The sequence below is a fragment of the Mustelus asterias genome, chromosome 17 (genome assembly GCF_964213995.1).
Source record: "Mustelus asterias chromosome 17, sMusAst1.hap1.1, whole genome shotgun sequence".
Classification (NCBI taxonomy): Eukaryota; Metazoa; Chordata; class Chondrichthyes; order Carcharhiniformes; family Triakidae; genus Mustelus; species Mustelus asterias.
In genome coordinates, this window is record NC_135817.1 from 10,294,250 (window position 1) to 10,314,796 (window position 20,547).

The 20,547-nt window shown below is 44.2% G+C and overlaps 1 protein-coding gene across 1 annotated transcript in view; it reads left to right on the forward strand.

Annotated features, from left to right (window-relative positions):
• Window positions 1-20,547, forward strand: part of enox1 (ecto-NOX disulfide-thiol exchanger 1) — a 264,276-nt gene that overhangs the window by 21,749 nt on the left and 221,980 nt on the right. Inside the window, exon 2 of the mRNA XM_078231954.1 lies at window positions 15,872-16,009. Coding sequence (XP_078088080.1) covers window positions 15,872-16,009 — 138 coding nt within the window. The remainder of the gene's footprint in view (window positions 1-15,871; window positions 16,010-20,547) is intronic.

Here is a 20,547-nt window from a genome sequence, read left to right on the forward strand (position 1 = left end):
AAGACAAGAGAATCCCGCTTTAACGGCTAGAGAATACCGACTAAAGTATGATTTTCAAATGGAGGCTAAATTATCTCCCCTTAAGTTGAATATAAATCTGCCCCCTCACTCTGATTTACATACAAACATGTGAATTAGGCCCCTCGACCCCGCTCTGCCATTTAATAAGATCATGGCTGATCTGATTATAACCTCAAACCCACATTCCTGCCGACCCCGATAACCTTTCACCCCTTTTGTTAATCCAGAATCTATCGGGCTCTACCTTCAAAATATTCAAAGACTCTGCTTCCACTGCCTTTTGAGGGAGAGAGTTCCAGAGACTCATGACACTCTGAAGAAAATAAATTCTCCTCACCCCTGTCTTTAATGGGCAGCTCCTTATTTTTAAATCGTGACCCCTAGTTCTAGATTCTCCCACAAGAGGAAACATCCTCTCCACATCCACCCTGTCAATTCCCCTCAGGACCTTCCGTTTCAATCAGGCGATAAAAGGGACTTTACCAGAAGATTACAATAAGTCTTGGTTACAATAAAGACCTGTTGTTCATGAGGGTTACATTTTTGGAAAACCTTGTGAACGGTGCAGATATTTTACACTGTTAGTCATTTAGATAGATTCCACGTACCCAAAAGATTGATATGTATAGAGAATAAAGGACAAGAAAAACAATGGGTGGGATTTTCCAACCCCCCACCAACCCCCCTCCCACACTCCGCCTCCCCAGTGGGGTCTTCCTGTCCCGCTGAAGTCAACTCTACACTCCCACCCACCCCACTGTGGTGGCAGGTTAGTTGAGCCACGCAAAATGCCATAGAACATCCGGCAATGCAAGCTGCCACCATCACCAGAAAACACGCCGTGGCAGGGAGGGGCTGGAAAAATATCTTACTTTTTGGCAAAAAAAGAAATACATATCAGCCACATGTACCCTTATAAAGCTCTCCAGCAGGTTGTGATGGACTTGATGGAGTTGGTGGACCTTTACTTGTTGGTGAAGGTTGAGGGAGTGGCTGAGGTGGCTGATTTAGGTTTTGATGTGGCAGTAGGTGAAGAAAAATCTGGCATTATGACGACCGGAAACATTAATACTGACGCTTATTTTATCTCCCGATTGCCTAATGGTCTAATTGTGGATTCAATAACTTTATATTTCCTGGCCAATATGGTAGCACTCGCACCATTTTTCAGCCTATCTAATAGTGTCGCTTTTTCAGCAAGCCTCAACACTTTTCTGGGATGTTTACGGTTTCGTTCAGAGTTACTTATTTTCCAGTAATGGCGACTTAAAGGGTTATCGTATCATTCACAAAGTGACAGTTTATTTACTTAGGTTTGTTAAAATTTCATTGTTTATTTCGTATTGTCTATTAAAGGAGGCTGGTGTATTTATAATGTCACTGGACTGGTTATCAATTGGCCCAGACTAATGCTTGTTTGATTGGAAGAAAGGTGGGGTGGGGTGGGTTGCGGGAGGGGGGGATGGAATTCCAGTTGCATCATGATTTGAAGGATACAAAACAGTTCCCCGACGGCTTTTAAAGAGAATAGCGACCGATCATTAACCCACCATGGCAGTCAGGTCGGGAAGCTCCTGCAGTCATGTTGGGAAGCTCCTGCAGTCATGTCCTACTGTCGGGAAAGCAGTTTTTCACTCCCCGCTGTGTCCGCCCCTAATCGCCATAAATCGCATTGATGGCCGGAGGGGGAGTTTCCACTCCATGGGGCTACTGTGTACCTGCGTTTGCCTTGAGCATAAACGGTGACCTGAACACAAAATCTCACTAGTATTGGAAAACGGGATTCTCGCCAGGGAGATTTTGTGATCTGATTTTCTCCACCCCTTGCCAGTGATGAAATAAGGTTCCCATCCAGGAACCTTCCTTAAATACATTTAAATGAACTTAAATGTATTTAAAAGGTTTCCCTGCTATATGTTCCCCCAAGTCAGGAATTGCCTGCTCGCTGACCTGATTTCACATCAGTTCGGTTTTCAACAGCTTTATAATAATGGGAATCGGTCGAATGGAACCCATGGGCGACACGCATCTAATTATAACCTCCAGGAGGGAGAGGGACCCTGGCACTGATCATTGGGAATGTATTACTATGTAGGTGAGGTCACTGGGAGTGTGTTAGTATTTCGAGGCAGTCTTTCAGAGCATGTTACTCCCAGAAGGACCAAGAGTATCTTCATAACTGGGTTACTTCTTACTTCACTGAATTACAGTAAATAACTTCAAACATTCAGCAGAGAAAAATGAGAACATAACTATATGATGGAAAGGCTGACTTTTCTAGTACTTGAATTAAATAATCAGTACAGGTCGACAGCAGTGAATATGTAATCAAACCTTCTTATTATCTGCTCTAATACTGTCATGTAGCAAATTGGTTCAGGAGATTGAAAGCTTCTGAAATGGATCATAGAGTCATAGAGGGTTACAGCATGGAAACGGGCCCTTCAGCTCAACTTGTCCATGCCGCCCAGTTTTTACCACTAAGCTGTTCCCAATTGCCCATGTTTGGTCCATATCCCTCTATACCTATCTTACCCATGTAACTGTCTAAATGCTTTTTAAATGACAAAATTGTACCACCTCCACTACTACTTCTGGCAGCTCGTTCCAGACACTCACCACCCTCTGTTTGAAAAGATTGACCCTCTGGACCTTTTTGTATCTCTCCCCTCTCACCTGGAACCCTTAAGTCCAAATGAGTGGTTGTACTTGGAGCAATTAGCACTGGAGGAGATAACTAGTGAGATGCCTTAAGGATAGGGCCACTGCTTGCTATCTACAAAGAAAGTCTTGTATGTGAAGGAGAAAACAAAACTCCCCCATTGAGTGAATTAAATTAATCTGTGAGTGATTGCCCAAAAGTGGAAACAAGCTGGTCAATGCAGAAAAAGAGATGGGATGAATGGTCAAATGCCGGGTTCTGAGATTGAAGAAGGATATTAACTCGTAGTAATATGAGATGAATTTGATTGTGCTACAGGAAATGGCACAGGGGTAGGACTGAGGGATATTGTAAAATAAAGACACCATCAGCACAGTATGAGGCGGTGAGGATTCTGGGCCACATAACAAGACTAAAAGATCACAAACCTCAAAGTAGCTGAGGTTATGCAGTGCACTCACTCACCCAGTGCACTCTGCATAATGCTAGTCACTGTGTTATGATGCAGCCAACATCAGAGAAGGGAGAAATAATTAAACAGACAGTAATAGCCACTTGAGTCAGAAACTGATTTTTACCTTTGGAATAACAATGAAGTCTTTTTGCTTTGAAAATATAATTTATTTTTAAAAAATGTTTCCTTAATTTTACATAATTGAGCTCATTAGCAGCAATTCGACCCCTTAAACAGATCAAAAAGAAAGCTGATTAGACAGACGTGAATTTCAGCTCATTGCAGTAACCTTGACTCTGTGAACATGGGATTCTTCTTAATCGTCAGAAAATCTATCTGAGTGTGTGACTATGCAGATAAAATCACTGGGAGTGTGTGAGTATGCAGATAAAATCACTGGGAGAGTGTTGGTATTTCAGGGGGTCACTGGGAGAGTGTTGGTATTTCAGGGGGTCATGGGGAGTGTGTTAGTATTTCAGGGGGTCACTGGGACCCCCATCCTAGTAAGAAGTTTAACAACACCAGGTTAAAGTCCAACAGGTTTATTTGGTAGCAAAAGCCACCCCCATCCTATGCCAGACTATGGCACTCCCATGCTATTGACCTGCATAAACTACATAGAACCAATAAATCCTCTAGTCATACTAGGTAGTGTAAAAAAAAGCTTTAAAAAAAGTAATTCAAAGATCAAGTAGCCCTCAGACAAATCATGAAGCCTAGTTTCATTAGCGTCCTTTTAAAACGTCAGTTCCATAGGTTCTCCTTGTGCCCCCTATGCTAAGCTATGATACTATGCTTACACTCCAGAGCCCTACATGCTCCAATGCCAAGCAATTGCGTTTCCATGCCCAATGACCCACTATAGACTGTCTAGAACCAATGAACCCTGTACCGACAGTAGCATGTGCAAACAAAAACTTTTAAAAAAGTAATTCATTCATTCTTTTTAACTATGTTTAACAAATACGTCCTTTTACTCCAAGGTGATAAAAGTGTCAGTCATCTAAACCATTTAATGTATCAGTAACAGAAACCACAAACTATTGAAACTACTTAAACTTGTGTAAATAACCATTATGAAATTGACTGCAGAAATCAGATCAGACCTCATTATGTATGTTTGGCTGAGAGTCCAGACATCCACTACTCTTGTTGAAACAACTGTGCCCCAGAGAAAACATTACTTGATTGGCAACTTTGGTTCTCTGATCTCTGATGTCAATTTCACTATGTTTATTTACACAAAGTTAAGTGGTGACAAGGGCTTAACATTTCTGTTATTGAAATTTAAAAGGATCTGGATGATTGACACTTTTATTGCCCTCTAGTAAAAACTTTTTTAACATGGTGGAAACTAATGAATGAATGATTTTAAAAGCTTTTTTTAAACACATTCTATTGTCACTATGGGGTTAATTGGTTCTATACAGATTATAGTGAGTGGATCATTAGGCAGGGAAGTGCCATTGTTTGGCATAGGATGTATGCGGGGCCATGGGTAGTGAGTGGGAGGGGGTGAGACTGAACCTGGCATGGGATCCTGAGATGGCATGGATGGAGTTCGGGGATTGTGTGTGTGTGTTGCCGGGGGGGTGGGTGTTGGTGGCAGGGTGGGGGGAGGGGGGGTGTTGGTGAGAGGGCTGGTAAGGGGCGAGGACTGGAGGGCCTTTCTGTTTTCATTTTAACTGGGCCATGGTTCTGCAGTACCGAGGTGGGTCTTTTTGAACAGCCCGCCTCTGCACACGGCAACTCCTGCAGCTGCCCCCATATGTCTTCCTGGATCAGCTGGCCCAACTCCAGCTCTCATCTGCGCCCTACCCTCTGCAAATGAAGATCTCACCTTCATGGGCACCTTCTCCTCCCCCCACTTTGAGGATGAAAATTCGAGCTGTAATGTCAGTGTGTGAACAGCCTCAGAGACTGTTAGTGAGGGAAAAATAACAGGGGATAAAATTCACATTCTGCCTGACTGGACAGTTAGAAAGATATAGGCCGAAATTCTCCAGCCATTTGCGCACTGCTGCTGTTGCCAGCGAAAACGGAGAACATAGCGCTCAGCCAAATCTCCATTCACTACACCGGGACTGGAGAATCTCAACTGTGGGCGAGGTTGGAGACTCCGGCCCATAATGTGTAGAAGGTATGAGGGTTGCTGCATTCTTTGATGGTTATGTAATGCAGTTAATTTTGTAAGTTTTAATCAATGTTAAATATTTCAGGCAGCCCAATTGCTGGGAATTGTCATTTGCTGTGTGGAGTTCTGCTATATTGTGTGTTCATTATTGCCCTTGAATGAAAATTGAAATTGAACAGACTTTGGAGATCTCCATTTTCCCTACATTCTGTCACTGAATTCAATGACTGCACAATAAGCTGAGCAGCACCATAACGCCCAAACGCTGCGGAAACAGGACAGGTCTCAGTCCTGCCAATGTCTCCTTTTTCCTGATTTGAGAGGCGAGTTCTGAGGCTGGGGAGCTAATTCTTTTGTCCTGAGACCAAACACAATGCAGTGCTTTGCTGAACTGCTGTGAATGTGCACTCAGAAACGCCCCAATGACAGCATCTAGTTTTTATTTTCTTCACTTGATCCGATTGTGTGCTCAAAATGAAGTTAACCAGAGCACTGTCCAGTGTTGTATTTCAGCAAAACAGCGAATCGGTGGTGTCTAAGTGCTAATTAGAAACTCGTCTGAGAGAGAATTTAATGAACAGTCCATTCAGAACTTCAATGATTTTGTAATGCCAAAGCCAGAATTTCTGCCCAATCAGATAACCCATGGTATCAGCATCCGCTCTTTGAGGGATTTTATTCCCATTCTCCTGCCTTTTCCCCTTATCTCATTGATATCTTTAGTTTCAAATATTTATCCATCGTCCTTTTGAAATGCATTTCAGATCAGAACCATTCACTGCCTAGAGAATTTCTCCTCCTCCCCCCTCATCCCTCTAGAATTTTACAAAACAGCATTATCCATGTTCAAAAAGCATCTGAAATCTATTCCCTGACCCCAAGTCCTCCTCCAATGCAAGCCTCGTTGTCCTGCAGTTTTTGAACATTGACTTCCATCGGCTGGCTCTTGACACCTCCCTGGCAGCTTCAACGTAAGGACTAAATGGATATAGATACTTTCATACCTACCCAAGGAACCTCAGCAATCAGAGCTTTCTGCCTCAAATCTCTTCCCTCCCCGCCTCAAATCTCTTCCCTCCCCATCACCACCCCCCCTCCCCCACCCCCCCCACCCCCACCCCCACCCCCACGACAAGGCCTCCGACCTCACCCATCTCCCAGTAATTACTTTTACCAACTAGTAGTGAACTCCATGCAAACCCCAATCTCCCCATTCCTACAACAGCACCCCACTCCGGCCTTCCGACTTCTAGGCCTTCCATCTCCCCTGTCCTCCAGAACTAACCACCTCGCCCAACCCGAGGATTGTAAGGCCCTCTATTGCGCCCCCACCCCCACCTTCTTGTTCTTCCCCACCCCACCCTTCTTGGAGTTCCATTTTAAGGTTCACAAGACTAGTTCAGTCAGATCTTCATGGTACCCTTAATTTCAAGGATGGGTAACATCTTTTAGGGGAAGTAAATCCCCCTTACCCGGTCTGGCCGACATGTGACTTCAGATTCACAACAATATGGTTGACTCTTAATGGCCCTCTGAAATGTCCGAGCAAGCCACTCAGATCAAGGGCAATTAGGGATGGACAATAAATGTTGGCCCAGCCAACAGCGCACATCCAATGAAAGAGTAAGGAAGCTGGGATGGTGGAAGGTCCGACAGTTGTTCTCCAATACCAATGAAGAATGGGTGGGTGTGGTGTCACCCAGGGTTCCCTATTTGGATCTCTATTGCTGGAAGTACATGTGTGCAGAGGTAGGGTGAAGACAGATCTTCCATTTCTAGATGGCACTGATCTCATGTCCTATAGGGTCATTTCAGAGCCAGAATAATTGCCATTTTGATACAAATGTGATTTCATTTGCGATAGAGACCGATGAAAAAATAATAGTGTCTTTGGTGCGGTTCCTTCATCCCTGTGACGTACAGCCCTCTACTTCAGAATAAATGTGACTAGTGCAGTCCGTTCCAAAGTGTGGTTTACAGCTGCTGAAGCTGTAGGATTTTTAAAAAAAGTGCTTTTCATCTACTTCTGCAAATATTGTCCTGTTCCTTTAGGGAACAATAAACTCAGAGAAGGAAAATATCTCAGCGTCGTTGTTTACAGCCTGGCCTGACATTCCTTCACCATTATTGACACTTCCTGTTTCATTTGAGAATAGTTCGTGATTAATTGCGCCCCTCATTTTGCTTTCACTAGCAATATTTTAGTATCCGTAAAAGGCCCAACTGATATTGTTGTAAATTAAGTCTGAAGATACTTTTATGTTGGAACCTTGCTGTTCACCAAATCAACCGAAAGTCAAACAGTGGCAATCTCCACTCTCCCTGCAAATGGATTTCTCACTTATTTATCTGAACAATTTCTACCATTGCCTCAGGGGTACAAAGGAATTGATTTTCTGATAATCAAGTATGAATTGTTAATATTACAGCAAGGTATCTCACAACATGAATATCTGGTGTACTAACATATCATTGGAGAATTTTATATTCTTTCATGGGATGTGGGCATTGCTGGCGGGACCATCGCTAATTGCTCTTGAATTGAGTGGCTTGCCAAACCATTCCAGTGTCCAACCACATTGCTGTGGGCCTGGAGTCACATGTAGGTCAGACCGGGTAAGAATGGGAAATTTCCATCCCTAAAGGACATCAGTGAAACAGATGGGTTTTTAATAATCAGTGATCACCATCACTGAGAGACTAGCTTTATATTCCAGATTTGTTAATTATATTTAAATTCCACCCACTGCAGTGGTGGGATTTGAACCTATGAGCCTGGAGCATTAGCCTGGGCCTATGGGTTAGCTAGTCCTCTAGCATTACCATTACACCACCAAATAGATAACAATGGGACCTTGCGAAACCTGCAACCAATTGGCAGTTGCCCCTACCAACCAGAGTAATGGACAGGTAAGAGGTCCATTTGATAGGCAGGGTGCTGTGGATCACCCAGCAACTATCCATAGCCACACTCCCAACCCAGTTTACACGGGATAATCTGATGGTTTTGGCACAATTATCTTGGTGCGAATTCATCACCTTCCCTGTAAACTTCACAAGAGAACAAGAAGGTGAAATTAGACTTTCACGGTCACACAAATCAAACAATTGGGAATCTGCAGCTGCCGTTACACAGTGTTCTCTTGTATTGGAGTCAGCAGGGTGTAAGACAGGCTGTGAATTCATTCTAACCCGCTTTGCCAGAGATCGATACACCCACAAAAAAATCCCAAATGGAAGCCGCCTGCATCAGTGAAACACTGAATCATCAACTGGGTGCGTGGTGGGTTAGAACATAGAACATAGAACAGTACAGCACAGAACAGGCCCTTCGGCCCACGATGTTGTGCCGAGCTTTATCTGAAACCAGGTACTAATCTTTCACCTCTGGAAATTAAAGTCCAATCCAGATTAATGAGAAGGCAGTCTTCTCTGGATGCTGATTGTTAGGTCTGATGTGGTCTTAAAACAAGGGTGTTCCTCCACCATAGGGCTGTGTTGCTATCTGTTATGTTGGTATAAAGTGATCTTTGGTGTGTGTCAACAGGAGGGCAGTAGTGAACCCATGGCCTGGATTTACATGGAATCAGAATGAGTCCAGAGCCATTCAAAAATGGCGGGCAGAACCTGATTTCCTGCTCCCATTCCCAGCTCCCTCAGTTTCACTGGCAGAAGGTAAGGATGTGGGTAGCCAGCCTGCACCCACAACTTGGCCAATTCCATTTGGGGGGGTGGGCATCTCCAAGCTCCCTGCATTCCATGGACTCTGGCCAGCTTCTCCAGGACCCGTGATTCACAGCTCCTCAGAGAACACATAAACCATAACCTGGATTCGGGAACCTCTTGAAACACAAATTCAAAACTTCTTACACATACCCCCCATACCCCTTCCATGTCCCCAATACCCCTCCATTCCAATGTTTGCATTCTCATACCCCCACCCATTCCCATGGCTTATTTGAGCCTCCATCCAACTCATAACCCTTACTCTTCTCCATGTGCCCCCATCTCAACTCATGCCAACTTATAGCTGCTCTGTGTCCATTTCCCAGGATATACTATGTATGAAAATTAGCATTATTGTAACAATGCCATGTGTGTAACTAGTCAGAAAAAAGACACATTCACGAATCTTCCTTTGAAAAAACTTCCTTCAACCCTATAAAAGTGTTAATAAGGCAACCCATTAACATATCACTTGCAGAGGCTTCAAAACTGAACACCAATTAATTTTATGCAAATAAACTTTGAGACATTGACAAAAGAGATCACAGAAAGAACAACGTATTAAAACCACTTAAAGATGTCAATTAAGCAAAGTTCTCTCCAGCTGTCAAAACAGCACCGGGTACAGAGATAATTCTTTTGTAAATCTGGGCTCTCAGATGCATGAGGCCAAGTGTAAGAACTATTTCATTAACACTGGATAGCCTCATTATGTATGCTTGGCTGCAGGCTGAGACTCATAAAATAATTATGACATAATTTATGTCCATATAAAGAAAGAACTGGACAATATTTTCCTAAAGTTTATTTTTCTATGTGCCATAAGTTCACTTCTCAATGAAAATAAAACCACCCTCTGAGCACAGCACACCAACCTCCACCCATCCTACTTCATCTTACCCTGTCAACCTATCCTACCATTGTACTTATCTAACTTCCCCGTAAATGCTACTCATGATGTGCACACAAGATCCACACTCTCACCACAGAGTCATTGAGTCTTACAGCGCAGAAAAGGCCATTCGGCCCATTGAATCTGCATCGATCACAACTACCACTAAAGTTGCACTAATCCCATTTTCCAGTGTACCATATCCTTGAATGTTACAATATTTCAAGTGCTCATCCAAATACCTTTTTAAAGGTTGTAAAGTTTCTAGCCTCCACTATCTTCCCGGGCAGTGCATCCCAGATTCCCACCACCTTCTGAGTGAAAGATGTGTTTCTCAAATTACCTCTGAATCTACTGTCCCTCACCCTAAAACAATGCCCTCTCATGATTGACCCCTCAAACAAGGGGAAAAGCTTCCTATTCACCATGTCCAAACCCCTCATAATCTTATACACCTCAATCAGGTTCCTCCCTCAGCCTTCTCTGTTCTAACAAAAACAATCCAAGCCTATCCAGTCTCTCCTTATAGCTCAAATTCTCCACCCCAGGCAACATTCTAGTGAATCTCCTCTGTACCCCCTCTAGTTCATTCACATCCTTCCTGTAGTGAGGTGACCAGAATTACACACAGTACTCCAGCTGTGGTACAGCTCCAACATAGCCTCCCTGCCCTTATGCTCTATGCCACAACAGATAAACTTCTTAACTACCCTATTCACCTGCTCTGCTGCCTTCAGGGATCTGTAATAAATACCCCACGATCCATCTGTTCCTCTGAGCTTCCTAGTGTTCTGCCACTCATTAAATATTCTCTTTGTTAGTTCTCCCAAAGTGCAGCACCTTTCACTTATACGGGTTAAATACCATCTGCCACTGCTCTACTCATCTGACCAACCCATCTATATCTTCTTGTAACCTACGACCTTCTTCTTCACTATTAACCGCCCTATCAATCCTGGTGTCATCTGTAAACTTGCTTATCATTCCCCCCGACATTATCATCTCTATCATTTATGTATATAACAAACATTAAGGGACCCAGCACTAAACCTTGTGGTTTGCCACTGGATACCGGCCTCTAATCACTCAAACAGCCTTTTACCACCACCCCTTGTGTCCTATTACTAAAACCAGTTTTGGATCCATCTCGCCAAGTTAACTTGAATTCCATATGCTTCAACCTTCTCAATCAGTCTCCCATGTGGGACCTTGTCAAAGACTTTGCTAAAATCCATATAATCTACATCAATTGCACTTGCCTCATCCAGACACTCGATCGCTTTTTTGAACACTTCTATCAAATTTGTTAGACATGACCTCCCTCTGACAAAGCTGTTCTAACTATCCGTAATTAACCCATGCCTTTCCAAGTGAATATTAATTCTCTCCTTCAGAAATTTTTCCAATAGTTTTCCTACCACTGATGTGAGACTCACCGGTCTGTAATTCCCTGGTTCATCTCTACCACCCTTCTTGAAAAGCGGAACCACATTAGCTGTCCTCCAGCTCTCTGGCACTTCCCCCATGGCCAGAGACTAATTAAAATTTTGCGTCAGAGCCCCTGCAATTTCCCACCTCGCCTCCCACTGTAGCCTGGAACACAATTCATCCGGGCCTGGGGATTTGTCCATTTTTAAGCCCTCACCACTCTGAGTAAAAAAACAAATCTTCAGACTGCCTTATTTAACTTATTAATGATTATCTGATTATTTGAGCAATGTTGAAAAAGGTTCATAATGTAACTCACTTACACTTGCTGGAATCTACATATATTCATATGCAGGAACTTGTCTTCTGCAGGCAAAAGGAACATGTCCAGGCATTTCACCCTTTTTGAACAAGCTAAAGCAAGGGGGATAATAGCTCCATGGGACATTCGCCATGGTGACATTGGCCGGAATTCTACCATCTCGCCCGCCCAGAATTGGAGCGGGCGAGTATCCAACAATGGAAATTTCCATTGAATTCAGGCGAAATTTCCAATCTCGCCCGAGCGAGGCCATAAAATCCCGCCCATCAAGACCAATCAGAGCTGACTTCCAAACCAATCAGTATAAATGTTGCTACCTTTGAAATTTGATGTTCTGTCCTGATGAGTGCAGGATGAAAAACTTTGACAGCATGTCTCTTTTTTCAGCAATACTCAAGTCTAGTACTACAAAATGACTATTTACCTGATACTTATGACCCCTAGTTTTGGACTTCCCCACAAGTGGAAACATCTTCTCTGTATCTATCCCTGTTCAATTTTTCCCAATAGTTGCGCCCTCTAAATTTGGGATCATCTTTGTAAGTCCTTTGTGACAACAAAATCGGAGATAGCAGAAGATTGTTAGGCAATATGGAGCGAGACTAAAAGTTTTACAGACTTGAATCTACCACCTATTAGCATGTAAATGAAAAGCCATACTTCTCTCTGGTCATGGAGATGAATTTTAAATTACGGCACTGCGCGGAAACAATACTGATTCGTACCCAGGGTTTGAGTTGTCAATCCGCAGCCATGGTTTATTACGGATAATTAAGCATTGTTAATAAATCTTCGTACCTTATACAGTAAATAGCAATTCATTGCACTGTGCCAGGATACCACTTAGCAGATGAAGCAGTGAGAAGCAGATTCAGAAGGGATGTCGAGTGTGCAGTTGTTGTCATTGCTCACTCAGGCACAATGCTAACCTGACCCTGCCCTTCTCAGATGGGAGTTGGAAGGGTGTTGAGTGCTGTATGCAATAATCAATAAGGCACTCTGTTGGTCACACGTAGCAAGGGAAAATGTTTACCTCTGCGTAAGCACAAAATGGCACAAGTGTTCTTCCAAACAACGGTCTCGGAGCTGCTTAATAAACTCGACTTTGCAAAATCAATGAAAGACTTCCAATTGAACAAACAACCAATAATCCCAATTGGTAAAATGAGAGTGGTGTGTTGAGCATCATAGAATCATAGAATACCTCCAGCGCAGAAGTAGGCCATTTGGCCCATCGAGTCTGCACCAACTCTCCAGCAGAGCATCTTACCCAGTCCCAGCCCCCTGCCCTATCCCCATAACTCCACATATTTACCTCATTAATCCCCCTAACCTACACATCTTTGGACATTAAGGGACAATTTAGCATGACCAATCAACCTAACCTGCACATCTTTGGACTGTGGGAGGAAACCCACGTAGACATGGGGAGAACGTGCAAACACAGACAGTCACCCAAGGCCGGATTTGATCCCGGATCCCTGGCACTGTGAGGCAGCAGTGCTAACCACTGTGCCACCGTGCCATGCCATCCGTACGATTCAGCTCAGCTTCATTCAAAAGTACAAAGATTTTCAACTTCTAACTTATTTTACCAAATCTGGATATATTTTTGCTCCTGAGGACTAACGAGCCACCATTTCCTTTGAACTGATCTTTTCACTCTTTCATTGAGAACCTAAAGGCAACAGAAAAGGAATTGCAGCAGGGAATAACTTTGTCCCAACAACAGGGCAGAGGATTTGGAAAGGCTAGGCCTTGCCTGATGAATTTAATTGAACTTTTCTTTCAAGAGGTGACTAAAGTAATGAAGAGGGAAGCGTCTATCATATGGAGGTTATTTATATGGAATTCCAGAAGTCTTTTGACAAAGTCCCTCATAAGAGACTGCCAACTGAGGCTGAAGCTCATGGAATTGAAGACAAATCATTGTCCTGTTTGGGAAATTGGTTGAGTGGCAGGAAACAGAGATTAGAGATCATGGACCGCTACTCTCATTGGCGGATTTGTTGAGTGGTGTCCCACAATGAACTAGGCCGAGGCTCAATTATTCACCATACTTACGAATGACTTAAATGATGGGATAGAAAGTCACATATCCAAGTTCCTCATTGACATAAAGTTCAGCCACATTGTGAGCCGCTGAGATGGAAATGTTAAATTACAGAGATATTAACAGATAATTGAATGGGAAGAGTTGTGGCAATTGGATTTCAATGTAGGTAAATGTGAAGTAATTCACGCAGGACCTTTATGTCTCAAGGACTTGAATACAAGAGGTTAGAAGCCATGTTTCAACCAAACAAAGTCCAGCTTTGACCATACCTGGAATACGGTTAACCGTTCGAGGCACCACACCTTGACAAGAATATATTGGCCTTGAACAGAGTGTGTCATAGATTCACCAGAATGATATCTGGCCTCCAAATGTTAACTTATGAGATGAGGTTACACAAATTGGGTATTTCCTGAAATTTAGACGGTGAAGCTGCGGTTTGATCGAAGTTTTGAAGATTACACAGCAAACTAACAGGACAGGTAGAGAAAAACTGTAAGGAATACTGTTACTAGCGTATCATTTGTGGACAGCTTTCTATCATTCCTGCCACTGAAACGCAGCCGTGTAAAATCACCGACAGTAAGCCCGGCCTGAGGCGAGCCTTTCTTCAGCCTCAAGATCCACCCCTGCGCCCGACACCATTTCCATTCACCAGTGCACTTTCCTGCCAGTGAGGCAGGTGGCAGCCCCGACTCCAGCCCATCCCGAGTCAGTGCCATGTCAATATTTTGGGTGGTGGAAATCACGACTGTGAACTTGCCCGACTCCTAATACCTGCCACGACCATGAAAGTCCAGCCCAGTGTGTTTGTGTGTATGTATGTTTGTTTGTGTCCATGTGTGTGTAACTCAGCATGTCTAAATGGCCAACCAATCTGCCACCTATATATCCCCCTCCTGCTTTAATTTTAATGGCACCTTGTTCCATCCTTTGGGTTCCCCTTTTGCCCACTGGTAACCTTAAATAGGAGGCCAGAGAGCGCGTGGGTTTGACACAAGGGCCATGATTTTCCGGTTGTTTCCGCCGGGGTGTGGTCCAGTATCACTGACGGTGAGCCTATGCCACGGGTTCCCTGGCAGCGGAGTGTGTGAACGACAGGAAACCCTGTTGAAAGCAGTGAGACCAGAAGATGCCACCGCCAGCCAAAGATGTGCCACTTCCTTTGCTGCAAGACACATGGCGGGGGGGGGGGGGGGGGGGGGGGGGGGCGGGGGGGGGGGGGGGGCGGGGGGGGGGTGGCGCGGTGGCGGTCAGAAAGTCTCACCCAAGGAGTTGATTCTGATTATCTCTCTCACTTTTTCATTTGGTAGATGGAGCTTTTGACATCTCCAGGATGTTCCAGTACTCTTCTTAGTATTTTTTCATAGGATAGTCACTACTGTGGAGGTCTTGTGGTGCAGTGGGTAGTGCCCGGGTTCAATTCCCGCTCTGGGACTTAATGGCCATGGAAGGTGTGTTGGTATTGTGATCAATAGGTGATTATTGGCCTGTAAATTATCCATATATATCTATGGCAGGCGGAGAATGTTGGCCAGGACACTGGGAGCAATCTCCTTCAAATAGTGCCCTGGGGTCTTTTTCATCCACCTGAGAGGATTCATTTAGCTCTAGGATTCATCCAAAAGAGAGATCAACACTGCCTCAGCCCTGCACTGGTGAGTCAACCTGGATTGTGTACTTAAATCACTGGAGTAGAGTTTGAAAGCACGATCTGAATCAAAGGTAACTGTGTTTCCAAGAAGCCAATGCTGACACATCACTCTGCTTCTCAGTAATCGTGTCTTTGTACAGGAAGGTTTATTGATTTTTTTAAAAGGAGAAAAAAATAAAAAGGGACTCAACAAAGCAGGGACACAAGCAGTTTCTAACTGTTGTGACAGAACAGTGTTGGCACAGAGAGAAATCTGGCCTTGCAATCGCATTGGAATTATCCAACCGGACAATATTCCATACCCTTGAGCCCAGGGGCAGACCTGACTCGAGTTACTTAAATTATAAAGGATCAATGCTTTCAAAAGGAAATTGGATGAACACTTGAGGGAGATAAACTTTCACAACCATAGGGATAGAGCAGGGAGTGATTGGATGACTCGACACAGCCAACATTAGTTTGATGGGCTGAATGGGCTCCAACTGTGCCATTATGACACTATCTTCTTTTTATTTCCCACAGGAACAGAAGGTTTGGAAGGTGTAGTCATGGGCCCCAGTCAGATCAGTATGAACGTTACTGATACCACAGCATGGGCTACTGCAATGAATAACTTAGGGATAGCCCCAGTGGGACTAACTGGGCCACCACTGGTATCAGGTAAATATCTTTGATGCAGCATTGAATCCTAACCCTTCTAAACACCGTTAAATACGTGCCTCCCAAGTTCACACAAATTTACAGGACTGCAGGAGGCTCCTGAAGGATTGGGAACATAGAACTTATTCAAAGAGTTTTAGAGGTCTACCGCACAGAAAAAGGCCCTTTGGCCCATCGCATCTGCGGTGCTGAAAGACAATCCACCTAACTATTCTAATCCCATTTTCTAGCACTTGGCCCATGGCCTTGTTTGCCTTGGCATCACAAGTGTATCTAAATACTTCTTAACTGTTATGAGGGTCTCTGCCTCCACCAGCCTTTCAGACAGTGAGTTCCAGACTCTCACCACCCACTGGGTGAAAAAGGTTTCCTCACATCCCTTCTACACCTCCTGCCCTTACCTTAAATCTATGCCCCCAAGTCATTGATCCCTCCTTTAAGGGGAAAACATTAAAAATATCCAGTGACCCTGCCTCAGCCACCTTCTGAAGCAGAGGGTTCCAAAGTCTCACAACCCACTGAGAGAAAACTGTTCTCCTCAACAGTATTGGACTCAACCACAAGAGGAAACATCCTTTCCACGTCCATCTTCTGGCTTACTGATATCGGCCCCTGGATTTCCTGCTGCTTCTCATCAAACCAGTCTTGGTGTTTCCCGATCGACTGACTAAGCGTCTCTTTGCAGGTGCTGGTTATGGAGACCTTGAGGACAGACCAGGCACTGTGGACACTCTGGGCGGGACTTTACAGTCTCACTCGGGCAAGATCATAAAATCCTGCCTGAGCCAATGGAGATTTCAGTTCTGGGAACCTTGCCTGCCCCGGAATCGGGTGGGCGAGGTGGTAGAGCTTTGGCCTCTGCGCCTCTGGGTAATTAGAAGTCGGTAAGGAGTCTAACAACACCAGGTTAAAGTCCAACAGGTTTATTTGGTAGCAAACGCACATGGCGTTTGCTACCAAATAAACCTGTTGGACTTTAACCTGGTGTTGTTAGACTCCTTACTGTGTTTACCCCAGTCCAACACCGGCATTTCCACATCATTAGAAGTCATCAGGTTAGCAGTGAGGTGCTGGCTGAATAAGGCTCTCTTATCAGGGCATTTGAGTGCCTCAGTGTTAATTTTCCTGCAGCTTTAAAAAAAATTTTTTTATACTTTTCCAATTCAATCAAATCAAATCCAATTCAGAGTCTCAACAAGTTGAGACATTTCCGATGCAAGCTGACAAGACAGGGCCTTCACAACTTTCTGTTGCAGTTGCTGCTTTGGGGCTACACTGATGTTGATCGCAGAGGGGATTAGGCGGTGGCCCAACAGATGTTGGCACCTGTCAAGGTGTGGGTGATACACGTGCCCTTTCACTCCCTCACTCGGACAATGACATAATCAACCAGGTGGCAGTGCTTGGAGCAAGGGTGTTGCCATGAGGCCTTGTAATTGTCTCTCTGACGGTACAAGGTGTTGGTTATGGCCGTGTTCAAGGCATTTTATCAGGGTACCATTTGTGTTAGATTTCCCTACCCCCCTCTCTGCCAATTACACCTCACCAGAGGTCTGAGCCCTTTCCAACTCTAGTGTTGAAGTTGCCAAGGAGGTTCAGTTTGTCGCCTGTTGGAACTCAGGCCAAGTAAGCTTGTATAAATATTCTTATTGATTGAATAGTGGGCTGCCAGGGTATAAATATTAACGGAGTTCTTTCTGTAGTTTCTCGCAGAGATGCCAGCCCATGATTACAAGAGCAGAGAGGGGAAATCGAGAAGAATGCTTTAGCCTTCCCATTAATATGGACTCTGTCGGCTAAATGCCTCCTGTGCTGAAACAACTTCAGTATACCAAAGCATAATTTCAGTTTTAAGATCTAATTTGGAAATGATCAGAGAAGGGTAGATTAAGCTGGAAGCTAGCTGCTCGAAGCATGCAGGGCCTGTATAGCCACTCATGAACAATCAGCCTTGTGCAACCCCACCACCCCTCACAATTAACCTTCAAAAATGTATATTCAACATTAATAGGCAATGAAATTCTCAATCAGCTAAAGCAGTAAGCATGTTAGGGAACATAGAACACACCATTATTGTACTCACAACAAACTAGCACAAGTGGGGATTTTTTGAAAGGTATATTTTATTTGTGGCATTTTAGGTTAAATTGTTATAGTTTAAATTAATGTTGTGGTTTATTTTATATCTCTGATCTATGCAACTGTGGAATACCACCTATATATATGTGTAGGAACTTCATTTACAATACTTTAAAATGTCTGATCTTGCATGCTTCCAGAGCTGATGTAGCCACCAGGCGAGATAGTAGGTAATCTAGAGTGGCAAAATTTGGAGGGAGGCCGTGTTGTGAGGGAAATAAAGGTGGGAAAAAAAGGAATTAAATATTCTTGAAACTACATAACTAGTAGGCAGCATGGTGGCACAGTGGTTCGTACTGCGGCCTCACAGTGCCAGGGACCTGGGTTCGATTATCTCAAGGTTAGCGGAAGATGCTCCTTTGTAGAATTGATAAAGAGGTTCTGTAGCATCCCCTGTCCTGCACTCTACCCCACCACCACATTGAGACTCTTTACATGCACTCCATCCCCACCCCCATTCCCCTCACAGCAGACAGTTATTGTAATAACTCGAGGTGACTCGATGTGGCAAGTAACTAACTAAAGGGTTTATTGATAAGAAGATATTCACAAAGGGTTCAATAGCACAGCTAATACAGGTCTACTCCTAACAAAGGCCTGACTCCAACGGAAGCCCTCCAACCTTGGGACTACTCATCCCCCGCTCTGCATTGGCCCAGGTCCGCGTGCACGTGCTCCACTGGCTCTAGTTCAGTCACATGGCCCACGAAGGATTGCCCCTTAAAGGGACCACACGACCACAATTATAACCAGTGTCACCTCTTGCTGTCTCTGGCTGGTCGGAAAATGTCCTCACCGTTTTACACTGAAAACCCATTGTGAGTGAAAACTTACCAGTCCTCTCCAATGTCTCCTCTCCCGACATCACTCTGGATTGTAAACATGCACAGAAATGGCAAAACCCTGCCAACACTTACAAATTACAGAAGTTTGGATGTTTTGACACAGAATTTTCATAGCTGGTGACAAGCAGGTGGTTTTCAGAAGAACAGAAGAAATCAGGCCAAGCAATTTGATTTCTATATGCCAGCAATCTGTCTGTACAATTCACATCATCTGAACAATGGAATGTGAGGCTGGGGCCACCGTTGCTGGTTGGCACTCTCAACACGCCCCCCTTCCCCCGGTTTCCAGCAATGCAAAAGCTGTGGATTTGACAGGTAAATCTACACAGTTGGAAGACCCAGAGTGTGTTTTCTCCTGATGTGTGTTTTTTATTGCTGTTAACACTGGAATCCAACAAGAATGGCAACCCTTAACTTAAGGAGAATGAAATTAGATATTATCTTGCAACTGTATCAAGCGAGGCCTGCACTGACAGAGCTGTTATCTTTCAGATGAGAAACTAAACCAGAAGAGTTCTTCCCGATGACGTGGCCATTTTTTGTCCCTCAACCAACATCACACAAACAGACTTTCTGGTCATTATCACATTGCTGTTTGTGGGAGCTTGCTGTGCAGAAAATTGGCTGCTGCATTTCCCACATTACAACGTGGCTGCCACTGTATGAACTTTGCATCAACAGGCATGCCCCAGAAAATGAGACTGGCTATAAAAGGACATGGGGTGAAAGTCCAACGCCGGCATCTCCACATCATGGCTATAAAAGGACATGCCAGACATAATAATTAGCCTGACAAAACATACGGAGAGCCAATCTGGAACCACGGATACTCACAAATTCCAAAGCAGGATTGAATTAAGGATTGAATGTTTCCAATGCCTGGATCCCAGGAATAAGACAGTTTTTCTGCTGCTGTGTGTGCTGGCTTCTATCACATGTGTTTAGAGTGACATACAATGGCTATCTTGAAAACAAGGACACCAATAAAAATGACAGATGATGCCCGTCTCCAAGATATCTGCAGTTTACAGATTTTGCTCTACTTTCCCGGCTGCGAATCGCTTTGAGACATTCAGAGTTCATTTGAAAGATGCCATATAAATAAATGCAAGTTTTTTTCCTTTCTGCCCCGTTGCCAGCTTTGTGTTTACCTGCAATATGTATCTTCAGTATAAGCACAAGAGGGAAATTCTTGCAAGGCTACGCTGCCACAGCGGAGCATCGGTTAACAGGAATGGAAATGAGGGAGTATATTGGCCGTGGGTTTCCCATGGGAAATCCTGCTGACAATGGCAGCACCAGAAGATCCCGCCACTGGCCAACGGCGGGCCACCTCCACCACCGCGAAACAGGCAGCAGGTTGAGTGGAGAATCCCACCCGTTGTTACTGGATAGTCCAGAATCAGGCACCTTGAGCTTGAGGTTTGATTCTTTAATCTCTGTTCCAAACTAGGGACGTCTATGCTGGAAGCATCACTTGTAACGTGTTTGCAATCAAAGTGAGGTGTTTTATGGAAAGATAGCTAACACACAATGTATCAGCAGAAAGTTGTA